The following is a 12713-nucleotide window of genomic DNA, read 5'->3' as shown; positions in this document are numbered from 1 at the left end:
CTCGGCCCGGTCGGCACCGGCTCGGATTCCCAGCTGCAGCCCCAGCCGCCGCCGCCGCCGCCGCCGCCGCCGGCTGGGCCGTCCCTCCTCCTCCCCGGACCTCCGCGCGCACACGGCCCGCCCCCGGCCGGCCCAGCCTCTCTCGGAGCGCTGCCGGGCGCGGATTGGCCGCAGCGCTGACAGGAGGCGGGGCCTGCAAGTCCCGGCCAAACCCGCCCTCCCGTATAAGCCCCTTCTGGGCTCTGGCTCTCTCCATCTCGGCCCGCTCTCTTTCTCTCTCGCTCCCTTCCCCTCCGTAACTGAACAGTGAAAATTCACGTCGTGGATCTGCTAACAGGCACAGATGTCATGTGAAAACGCACATGCTCTGCCATCCACACCGCCTTTCTGTCTGTTCTTTCTGTTTCCTTTTTCCCCCGCCTTGCTCCTTCTCCCTCTTCTTTGTAACTAACAAAACCACCAACTCCTCCTCCTGCTGCTGCCCTTCCTCCTCCTCCTCCTCCTCCTCCTCCTCCTCCTCCTCCTCCCCTTCCTCCTCCTCCTCCTCCTCCTTCTCAGTCCAAGTGCTCACAAAAGAAATCTTCTGAGCCGGAGGCGCTGGCATTTTCAAAAAGCAAGCACACTGGAGAGAAAGAAAAACACAAGCAAAACAAAACCCAGGCGCTAGCCAGCCAGGACATTTTCGTTCGCCCTTGCTGAAAACAAACAAACAAACAACCATCCCAACAGTCACCACCAACAGCATAACTGTTAACCTAGCGCCGGCGGCGGCCAACGGCACCCAGCGGCCACGGCGTCCGCCTAGAGGGATGGTTTCCTGGGCAGAGCGGCTCGTCGTCGCCCGCCGCATCCTTCACGCGTGCTGAGCGGGATTTCTGGGCTCTCCGGGGATCGGGCTGGCGACAGCTTCATGACTACGCGGAGCGGGACAGCGGCCACACCATGCGAGGTAAGCGAGCCCGCGGGCGCCGAGGGTGCCGCGTCCGGCCCGACGGGGAGGTGGGGGAGGGGCGGCACGCAGCCCCGGGGGCGAGAGCCTGGAGAGACCCCCGCGCCCGAGTTCTGGTTGGCAAGGTGGGGCTGCAGATGGCCTGAGCGAAGAAAGTTGTGACAAGGTGTTGCCGCCTCTCTCGGAGTTCTGGAGGGACGCGGGAGGGCGCTTTTTTGGAGAGAGGAGCAATGCTAGCGGCTTCCTCACAGTTCCTGACTGAGTTGCATTGAATCTCTCGCTCGCGCTCCCTCATTTTTTTTTCTCTTTTTTCTTATTCTTTTGCGCGTCTCTCGCGAGTGCGGCGGGTCCGGGATAGATGGAGAGCAGAGGGAGACGCGTGCTTTGTGGGCAGAAGCAGCTGGAAGCTCTCTTCAGCCAGTGGTCGCCGGCAGCTGTTGGACGTGCAGGGCGCACCGGCGGGCGGTGGGGCGAACATGAGGGGACACACACACACACACACACTGACCTGGGTAGGAGGCCCACTGCCGTCCCGGGGCCAGACACGTCCCTTCCTGTGGGTGGGAGGCCGAGGGGAGCGTCGCGGGACCGGACGCGGAGACGGTTTCTTTGCGCGCTTTCCCGGGCGCTGAGTCCTGGCCGGGTCCCGTGCTTCGCCCCGCGCGGCTCCAGGACGAGCGCGATCCACACACACACACACACACACACACAAGTACGGAGAAAAGTTCTGCAGGCGAAGGGGAGACCACGCTACGCGCGGCAGGGAAACCGAGGGCTCTGGCTGTTTTGTCAGAGAAAAAGGCCGCTGCTGGAGTGCGCCTGGAGCCAGGAGTCTGGTCGCCCGAGGCCGCGGTGGCCGAGGGAGCCCTGGGCGAACGGACGACTGCGGGGCGGCGCGTTGGAGATAGGGGCGAGACACCTGCTCAGGCCGCCCTCTGGGCCTCCTAAGCAGCTGGTTTGCGGCCTTTGCGACCCTCTCCCGCACTACTGCTGGGGACTTTGGGTTTCCCCGGGCCCTGTGCCCAGGCCCCGTTTCCCTCACTTTCCGGTTGGCCACAACTTCACTCTTCTCTTGAAAAGCCGGAGGAGTGCCTGCCTGTCCCGGAGATCTGCGCGCAGCTCTTCCCTGCAACCCCGCAGATTTGGGGTGGGGAGGGGGCGCTTCTCTCCCGGTCACACATCCCTCAACAGAAAGTTGGAAAAAGCCATTTCAGGGCCTTCCCGCATCCCTGGCCCCTGACCCTGAGAGAGAGGTGATCGAGGCAGGTGGCACTGGGGAGAATATGGGTGCAAACTCTGCTCACCTTCCATTGGGCTGCGTTCCTCTCCCACTGCCCCTAAGACTCTCAGAGATAACTCCCATTCCCCGGTAGGCACAGGGCCTGCCTCTCTCTCTCTCTCTCTCTCTCTCTCTCTCTCTCTCCCTCTCCATGCGAGAGGCGAGCCCGAGTCCGGACCCAAGGACAGTCCCTGCTGCTGGGCTGCACACTGCTATGTGGCCGAAAGGGAAGGAGGAGGAGGGACACGGAGAGGCTGTCCATGGGCTGTGGGGGTGGGGGGGCGAGGGGGGACTATGAATAAGGGACAGGGACGCCCTGGAGGCACGATCTTGAGGGACTGACTGGTGCACTAGGAGTGGGGAACCCGTGTGAGTGCGCTGGCTCCAGCTGATTGTCTCCGTTAGGGTTTGGCCGCGCGCTCCACTCTCGCAAGGGGCGAGCATAGAACCTTTACTTAGTGAGAGACGCTCGTGTCTTTGCTCTTCTTTCTCTGTTCTACCTTTCCATCCCTTCCACTTTCCTTTCTAGTTTCCCTTGTTCCTGTCTGGGGCTACGAATTAGTCCTTCCCCTTCTTCTCCCCTTCCAGTATCCCTCACACACAGTGAGTTGAGTTCATACTTTCTGAAGATCCAAAACTAGGCACCGCCTCATCTCAGCCCTCCCCCACCCCCGCCCGCATCAGGTCCTCGGCATAAAAGCCACTCACTACTCCTTTCCAGGTTAGAAATGAGAGTGGCGCGGGGCGCGAGTGGGTTGTAGCTTGATCGCTTTGCGCCTGAAGGAACAATTTGCAGACCACAATCCAGATGCCCTCACATTGGTCTCCTGGGTTGCTCCAGAGCTTGAGGGTTAAAACCAGGGACCGTCCTGCGGCTCACACCCCCGCCCCAGAGGGCGCCTGCCTCTCCAGGATGCCAGGACAGCTTACCACTTCCAGGCGGAGGCAGGGGAAGGGGGTAAGGCGCTGGAGAAAAAGTAAGCATGAGAGGTAGCCAGGGCTCTCTCTCCCTCCCAGGTCCGCTCTTCTTCCCTAACCCTCTCCCGTGTCTCCTCCACCGGCCCTTCTCCCGGCAGACCTTGCCTAGTGGCCTCTTCTGGAGCTGTTCCTTAGGGATCCAGGCTACTCAGATGCCTTGTGGGAGTTGGGGTTGAAGTTGAGAAGCAGAACGGGAAGGGAATCAGCTTTCCCTGGTGAAGGGCTACTGAGCAGCCTATGCTGGGGAAAGGGACAGTTTTTCAACTTGGCTTTACTCCTTTTCTCTTCCCTCCACACAAGCGCCCCCCACCCCCACCCACACACACGCTCCCCCTCCCCCGGGGGATTCGGTCCCTGCCTTGGCCCCACAGTTCGCAACTGGCTACTGTCCTGAGTCACAAGGACTCCTTGCCCCAAGCAAATGTGCGCTAGGATGCAGAGGTCTCTCTCCCGGGCCAATCCAGCAAACCCTTACCCACCCCCACTCCATCTCCATCTGCTCTCTGGTAAGAAAGGGGTTCAGGGCTCTGAGCTTTGAGGTCCTCACCGTGGCCCACGGCCAAACTGAGTCACAGCTTGGTGGCTTTCTTTGGCCTGGGGAGGACACAGGAGGTTGTGCTTGGTGGCTAGGACAGTATTTACCCTTTGTCTGCGAGAGGGTGTCACATGAGGTCTAGAGAGGCTTCTTTCCGGGACTGCACGTCGGAAAGGACTAACTCTGGAACGCAAAAGGGAGGACTTAATTGAGTCCACCCATAGGTGAGAAGTGAGAGAGCCGAGGTGTTGATTTCAAGACTCTTTCTTGAAAGACCTGTCAGCTGTTGATTGCGGCACCAGCACGGTTGGGTTTTTCAGTCCTGCCTCCGCAGAAAACCCTGCTTCCAAAAACAGGAGCACAGATGTCGTTGCAATCAATAGGTGATTGTCGCTTGTGCGGATTAGAAATCCGGTTTCATGCTTGCTGTCAACAAGGATGAGGCTTGGCTTTTCTAATGTCCAGTTTTGATCTGTTATTCGCCAGTGGTTAATTTTTATTAACTTCTTGAACTTCAGGAAAAAGACAGCTTACTCTCAGAGGTATAGTAACCTCTCGGAAGTATAAGGTCTGAGAGTGCTGCTGGTGGGGGCCTTGGATTTCCCATGCAAATTCTTGCTCTCAGTGCTCCTACAAGTTTCAGTGAAATACATCAAACCAACTTCCCAATTCTCACAGTTACAAAGCATTGCTGGAAGTGAATCTCTGTCACTAGACCATTAGTAATTGCTCATTACGTAGTCATCAGTAATCTGTCATTATTCCAAGAAAATTAATAATTCAAGTAGTTTGAAGAAAAATCCTAGAGCTGTGTTTTCAAGTACTGTTGAAACATTATATAGCCAGAAAAACAAAATATTTTCTTAGGCGGATGCATTTAGTGAGGCTTGCCTCCTCCCTCCCCCAACACCCTGGGTGAATTTGGAGCAAGTATTGGAACCTGAAAGTGCTTCACAAACTCAGCTTCTGGGATAGGCATTAGAACCACCAAGTTTTTTTTTTTTTTTTCCTTTTCTGTATTTTCAGATAATCAGGAAATGGTCAACCAGGATGGAAATGTAAAGGAAGAAATTTTGAGCGGCAGATTCACAAACATGAGGGATACAAGATTAAAACGCTTTTGTTAGCATTCACTAAAGACTTAGAGGTCCGTGGGTTACCCATCAGCAACAGTACAGCTTTTCTCATTAAGCAATCCTTCCTGTAACATTATTAAAGTGGTTTATGTGGTAGTTTATCTTTAGCATAATTAACACATTATTTTATACTCTTAACCAAATAGGTATGTCAATATTTATTGTGGTAGCAGTTAGTTAAATATTCAACTATTAACAGCCTTAAAAGCAACTCTTTAAGTGTCTATTTGCATATAATATATCTTAAATTTAAATGCTTCCCAGTCATGTAGCTTAATTTTATAGGGAAAAAAATAACTTTATAGCATCAAGAAAATACGAAGTTTCAAGGTTGGTCTTCATGAAAATGACATTCAAATTTTGTGAAAAATAACTACTTTTTTTCTGAAGTAACATATACACAATTGTCCCCAGGATTTTAAAAGTACTTAACACGGAGGTTTTTCTACATAAAAAGATGAAAATGCTTTTTGGACAATGACTTCATATTTAACAAACTTGTATACATCTTTTAGGAATATTAAATGGCCTATATAGTTTTAATGCTTCTCACCACCATAGTTCTAAGCAATAGAAATCTGAACACAGCATAGTAACTAGATTTTTTTCACCACATTGAATAATACATATACCTCTAAATTAAACTACATATTAAAACCTTTCATTTAAACAGAGTTCAAAATGTCTCTGATAAATTATTGTTTTAAAAACTATATAGATAGGTCTGCTGGGATTCTGCAAATCCAAATATAAAGTGAGGTTGAAAATTATAAACAATAACAACAGTGCTACTGTTCACTGGTGAACTCCAAATTTTCCAGATCAACATATTAGCAAATAAGAAAATTAATGCCAAAGTGAAGACTGTCAAGTCCTAAACTAATTGGAGCAAATCAAAAGTTCATGAGAACAGATGTAATGACTGCAAAAGCTACTATGGATTGAGATGACATATATTTATATATATTAATCATTCTGGTAATATTAAGAATTTCTTAAAGCTTAAATCACTTCCGTGTTTATTCCACAGCAGACAAAAAAATGATAATGATCTCTAACTACATTGGCATTAGTTTAATTGGCATTAACAAAACATTTTATTTTGATGCTGAAATATATAGAAAAGTAGATATTAGAAGATTATTACATATTATTTAGTAATTAATATGATTTTTTATTCTAGAATCAGTTCTGATAGTCTGTCTATTCCCATCTAAATGATAGAAATTAAGCAGAGAAATGAAATGTATCCTTTGTGACATAATCAGTGATGACCTTTGGTAACACGAGCACCCTACACAAAAAAGTATTATTCCTGTAATTTTGTAATCGTCTTCCAATTACAGCTTCTTACAAATATTTATATTACTTTGAATAGAATGTCTGACTTAACAGAATCCTTAGCAGATAATAGCAGTCTTTGGAGGCGTCTGTTGATACACACTGATACGCAATTGTATATGTATATGCCTGTAGCCTCCCACTCAATGAATATTTGAGAAAATCATTCTTATCTTTGCTTTCACAATCCACACTTCAAAACTTCGACATATTTAGAGAAACAGAAGCAACTTTCCAGAGCATTCAAAGGGAAGATATGAACACACATGGTACTTGAGTCACCCAGAAAAGGACTGTTAATAGCATCTATTTATAAATAATCCACACAAAACTCTATTATATTACCTAATGATAATTAGAGGGAAAGGGAATCAAAGAATTCAGGACTGCCAAATAAATAAAATATTCCCTCTCAAATTAAGCAACAAATTCATAGATAACAAGGCTTATGCCACGAATTTGAAGGATGTCTCCTTTGTAGCACAAGACAAAGGAAGCATAGAGGAATAAATATTGATTGAACTAATCATCTGATGAATAGAAATGAGATTCACCAGTGCACCAATATAATAGGCGATGTTAACTCGTCCTTTCATAGTGCATATGCTGCCCTTTCAACCCCTGACCCCCACTATTCAGTTCTTAATGAGGGAAACCACAGGTGTTATAACGGTATTTATAGTGAATCAAGCTAAATATAATATGCTTGGGGTTAACTAATGGCATGGGGGGGATTCTTATATTGCGATCATACTGTCACAAAATTATTATGCATTTCAAGTCACTAAGAATTTTTGTTTGCATAGGCAACCCTCAAAATATAACTGTGTGGCCAATGATATTTCAAGTCTGAGATTTGGTGCCTCTACAATAAGTGCAGTTTTATTAATGAATATCTGGGAAGCTAAAAAAATGTTATTCAATATATCCTTCACCCAGATTGTTGTACACTTCACATGGTAGACATTTAAAACATTGTAACATTTAGGAGGTACAATATCTTTTTACTTAACATGGCATGCATTTTATTGGTATGCTCTTATTTTATAAGTATTGAAAATATATTATAGCTGTATAATAACTATGTGATAAATTTTGTCTTAAAATTAAATTAGGATGTTCTTGGCATATGCATGTTCTTACAAAAGCCAAAACGAACATGTTACCTTTGCCAAAAACATAAAGCTAAAAACTTATTCCAAAGCGTGCCTTTATAAAAGAGCAAAAGTAATTTGCTTTGATTTAAGAATGTTCACCTGTGTATAATGAGAATTTTATTAATTGGCTGAGTATGCTGACTTTATAAATTACCTTATTCGAATGGGTATTCATTAATGTCTTTTGTGTGATTAGTTGTCTTATCATGCAGTCCTGGGTTATATTTCTCTAATTTAGAAGAATCACAGACATTAGCAAAGAAAGAGAAAATTAACCTGATTGTTTAGTAAATTATGCTTTTTGTTACCAGCCTACTTATTACTTTGTGCTAATATAAGCCAAATATTCAGGCACCCCAGAGCCCATGAAAGATGTAGGATGCTTATACAAAACTGTTACGTAGATTTTTATTTCATAGGAAAGTTTTTTATAATAAATTTTATAATTTGTTCATTTTAAGTGATATATATGTATTAAACTTTTGTATGACTGTCAACTGAAGGATCATTCTTTTAAAGACTGCTACACCATTACCTGAAATTCATTAGATTATGTTCTAATCATGTGACAGCAGTAGATACATAATATTTTAATGTTAAATTGGAAGCACGAACAGTACTTTCTGAATTTAGTTACAAAATTATCCTTAATAAAGAAATAGTAAAGCATTTCTAAAGGCTTTGATGTTTATAACCAGAACTGGGAACGAGAGAAAGGAGCATTATTAACTGCAAAAAAAAAAGTGAATATTTATTTTAATTTTCTTGCCAACTGTTTTTATTTTGAAAAACATTTTCAAATACAAATTTCTGTCCTTATTAGGAACCAACTAAGCTTGATTATCACCTGTTCTTAAGACCTTTCAAACTCATTGATCCACTCATTTTTAGAATCACAAATTAATGCACACTCCCAAGTATGAGAATGAGATCACCTTCCTCAAAATGTTTCCATTTCATTTTCCATTAGTACATATACTAATAAAAATGTGTGCTATTCATACATTTAATTATTCAAAATTTAGTAAGCATCTGCCCAAATCAAGGTACAGGACAAAACTGAAGTTGCTGGAGTTGAAAAAGCACAGGCAATTGGTGTGGTCAAAGCTGCGATCCAAGTGAGAGCAGAACAGAATACAGCCGGGATGTTCTCAGAAAGTCAGGATGGCTCTCATAGGGGAAGAGATATCTGAGATGGGCCTCAAAGGATGAGTTAAAATCCCTCTTTTGGTTAATTTATTCACCGTAAGCGAAGTCCATTAAACTATTGTTAGTTGTATTCCCAACTGCCTTATAAAGTTGGGACATGGTTGGTACCAGGGTAGAGCTATCCAGAAGAGACTATCACCTGATGCTGAACAAGTAGCAAAATTGTACTCAATTATATCTTTTACTGTAAAATTATGCTCAAGTAATCATTCAGAAACAACTCTAAGGTAATTCTTAAAATTACAAAATGAAAACACAGTGGAGATAAATGTGCTTTTAAAAAGCATAACTTATTAAAAATACAAGCAAAAAAATTAAAAACATTTTACAACATCCCTATACATTTATTTTTACAAAGGAAATTCTTATTTTTAAAATAAATAATGGCTGACATATATTGAGTTTCATGTTCATTAATGTTATCATCTGAAAGTAGCGATGTCTGCTCTGGATAGTGTCTTAGATTTTAGGGAAAATAAAATCAGTTGCAGTAATAGAGTATGTAGAGAATATCTGAGGGCTGCAGTGATAATCTTCAAACTCTTCCATCCTAAGAATTTGAATATAAGATTGTACTCTGAAAATGAAGCTATGAAGGCAACACATAACATCAATTCATAATGATCTTGCTGACCTTTGAGCCGTTCTCTCAAGAGAGAGAAGAAAATTCTAACAGTCTTTAGTAATAACAATAGGAGTCTGTGAGACAAATATCGGCCAAGTCCATCTCACACTGTCTATGGACAAATCGCTGATGAGGCTAAAACAAGAATCTTCTACGCAGTTTGCAGTTAAAGCTCTTCATTTTGAAACAATAAGTTGTCATTCTAAACTCATAAATTAGCTCTTGTGAGCTTAGTTAACTAGCATTTAATCTACTCTAAAGCAATGGTGAAATCAAGTTTCTGAAGCTACAAACTGACTAACAGACTCTGGGCTGGGGGAATTTACCTAAAGAAAGCATCACTGTTTGAAATTTCTAGGCAGCCAAATTGTCACTCAACCATAACTCATGAATCTTCAAATTTCTGCATGGTGAGCAAGACCACGAGTCATACTTTCTCATCCCTAAAAAGCAGACACATTTTTAAACACTGAGTATTAATTAGGATGTGTTACACTAAAGATTAGACTCTTCTGTACAACAAATCTGCATAATATAATGGCTATTGTACTTGATCCGGTTTATTTCTTGAATCTAGAAAAATTCAAGAAGTAGTTGAATGACCACATTTCTTGGGACTTTTCTGAAAAGGTGAAGTGTTAGAAGGCCTCTCTAACTGTCAGTAACTTTGACTGAACAGTTATTTAATAAGATAAGCCTTTTCTGGACATCCCTCCCAACTACACCTTGCAGCTTCTCTCTGATGTTCCTATGTTATACGATGCTAGAGACATGCAGCCACTTCAAGTTATGTCTGGGCCAGTGTACTGTTCTGGAAGGTAAACGTCGACCAAGCTCTTGGAGAATTATGGTTTTCCTTGAAGTGTTATATGTAATATGAGGCTGGCTTTTTTACCCTACTTTTATAGAAATATGCCTTGTACCTAGTAAATATTATGCCATTATTTTGATCTTTCCATTAAAATAATTATTTAAATAAATTCTGTTCAAAGGGATCAGCACTTATTGCCTGTGATTAACTCTGAGAACATGAAATGTAGAAAGTCATACTATTTTTATTTGCCTAAATATTGTAATGAAAAAAGTGAAACTGAATATTTCACAAACAACAAATAGAACATTTCATTTCACGTGTCCAAGAAATTGATCATAAAAGTGCTTCATATGGGTTTTGTAATATTGCATTAGCAGGAAAATCCATATTGTAAATTTCCCAAGTTAAAAATTTCGTTTTATAGCTTGAGCCAGAATGAACACTTGAATCATATGCTTCCACCCAACAGCTGTTGGCTTATAGATTCCAGAATCAAATAATAACACTAGTTTATTAGACATGCTGAGTGTCTAATGAATAATTAGCTATCATTATCATTGTCAGGTCAAATAATAAAATTATTACACAGAGCATTTACTGTTAATTTGTACATAAGTTGTGCCTGGCACATGCAAAGGAATTAAACACTTCTAAAGAAAGGAGAAGAAACCTTGTTCCAAATTTCCACAGTTGTTGAATATGAGCAAATGCCACACAGTCTGGTAGAATAGAGGAACATTTGTTCAGGAAAAACACGTTGTATCATTAAGGTACAGTATGTCTTGGCAATAATTTGTTTTTTACAAAAACAAAATATTTTAAATAAATTATTTAGAAATGTTTAAGATTCCAAACTATTAATCCTAAACCTTTTAATTGCTCTAAAATTAAATTTTAAAAAACAGTCCAAGGTTCTGTTTTCCTTTAAATGCAGACTACATTTTAATAGGTTTAATTCTAAGAACTTTTTTCATTGCATATATATTTTCACTCTGGTCATAAAAGACATTGCTAAGCACCAATGGAAAAGAGCTTTTGGTATAAATCTTTTCAAGGACAACTCAGAAATATCAATAATAAGAAAAGTAATTAAGCATTGTTAGCCTTCCAGTTGTGTTTTTGTTTTGTTTTGTTTACTAATACTACTAAAGAGCAGTTCTGGCTGCCACTCAAGTCAGAATAAAGTAATATTGATGTTATTGGCTTTAGAATGTGTTATTTTGCAAAGAAATAAATTGATTCTGAATGTCTTTCTACTGAAAGTTTGTTATATTCTCTCTTTTTTTTTTCTTGGCTTTTTCATAGGTTCTCTTGCATGATTGGCTTGCATGTTGATTTAAAGTCAAAAGAAGACCTTGGTTCTTATAATACAATGATAAAAAAGTAAAATAAAATATATGACTTGGCACCTCTAATGGTAGATCTGATTTAAATTCAAGGTATAAGAATCCGTGCCTTCCAAGTTTCAAACACAACAAAAGTAGATGGTTTCTGGCTTTTGCTTTTTGTAGAAGTTCTAAAAAATTCCTTAGATGAAAATTGTTTCACATGAATGTTCAATGTTGATTATGTCTTTATTTATTTAAGGTAAACAAATTTCATGTATTTCACATATACAGATTTGGGAACATAGTGATACTTCATTCCCACCCTCCCTACCACCTAACTCCCTCCCCTCCTCCTCCCTCCTACTTACTCCATGAGAAAAGTAGGCGATGTCTCTATAGCTATTTGTTAAGAGAAATTGACACCATAATTTGACTTGAAACAGGGGCTTCTGACTTTGAGTTCAGTTCTACTTTCATTATTCTATGCTTTCTCTCTTAAGCCACATTAACTTTTGACAATCTGGCATGCAAAGTAAGTATCACTAATCAATCATGGCATTAATACTTGTTAAATCCAGATGCAGCCTTCACTACCATTTGGCCAGTATAAGACTTTAAGATAAAGCTTTTCCCAAAACTTTCCCAGTGTTTTGACTCTATAAAGAATAGAGATTAATCTAGTAAAAATATTTATTCAATCTAAGATTATAACATTTTCCAATTTCAGGAAAAATCAAAATAAGTGTTATGGGGAAATCTACAGATTCTGAATAAAAATTGTCCACTTAAAATAATAGCAATTTCAAAATACAATTTCAGAGAGAGACTTTGCATTTCCAAAAATTTAATGACAAACTCAAATATATCTCCTTTTATGTAGGATTGAAATTTTTGGTAAAATTGCATATTTACAGACTTTTCCACCCCTAAGAATTACATCAAATTTAAGGAAGCAATTTTGGGGGAAAATATTTATGAAGACTTTTGATGACTAAAACAAAATTCTTCTTCATTCAGTAGCAACGTGCAGTTTTAGTTTATGATATGAAAGCACTCATTTGGCTTTTCTCAGGTTTTCCTGTTAATTTTACTTTATGTAAAATACCTTCTATACTTACTCTGTTTTGAAAATAGTGCTGTTTCCTAATACTCATTCATTCTGTCAGTCTTTGTGCTGCAGCTGCTCTTAAGGAAAATTCTGAAAACATTTAAGAAAGGAACCATGTAAACCTAAGAGGAGTTGACAGATGCACTTTTATGTCTTTACAAATGGAATAGCAGGTAAAGTTCACAATATCTTCCCTGTGTTTCGTGCTCCATAGATCTCAACAAGCTTTGGCAAACCCCGTCTCAGTGATACAC

General features: G+C 41.6%; 1 protein-coding gene across 1 annotated transcript in view; it reads left to right on the top strand.

Moving 5' to 3' along the window:
* Positions 1-397: 397 nt before the first annotated feature.
* The window catches only part of RORB (RAR related orphan receptor B), a 227126-nt gene continuing 214810 nt past the window's right edge, over positions 398-12713 (top strand). Inside the window, exon 1 of the mRNA XM_017341876.4 lies at positions 398-949. Within this exon, the coding sequence (XP_017197365.2) occupies positions 943-949 (7 nt within the window). The 5' untranslated portion in view covers positions 398-942. The remainder of the gene's footprint in view (positions 950-12713) is intronic.

The sequence above is a fragment of the Oryctolagus cuniculus genome, chromosome 1, assembly GCF_051225735.1.
Source record: "Oryctolagus cuniculus isolate XC-2025 breed Fujian yellow rabbit chromosome 1, ASM5122573v1, whole genome shotgun sequence".
Taxonomy (NCBI): Eukaryota; Metazoa; Chordata; class Mammalia; order Lagomorpha; family Leporidae; genus Oryctolagus; species Oryctolagus cuniculus.
This window is presented reverse-complemented; position numbering and strand designations above follow the sequence as displayed.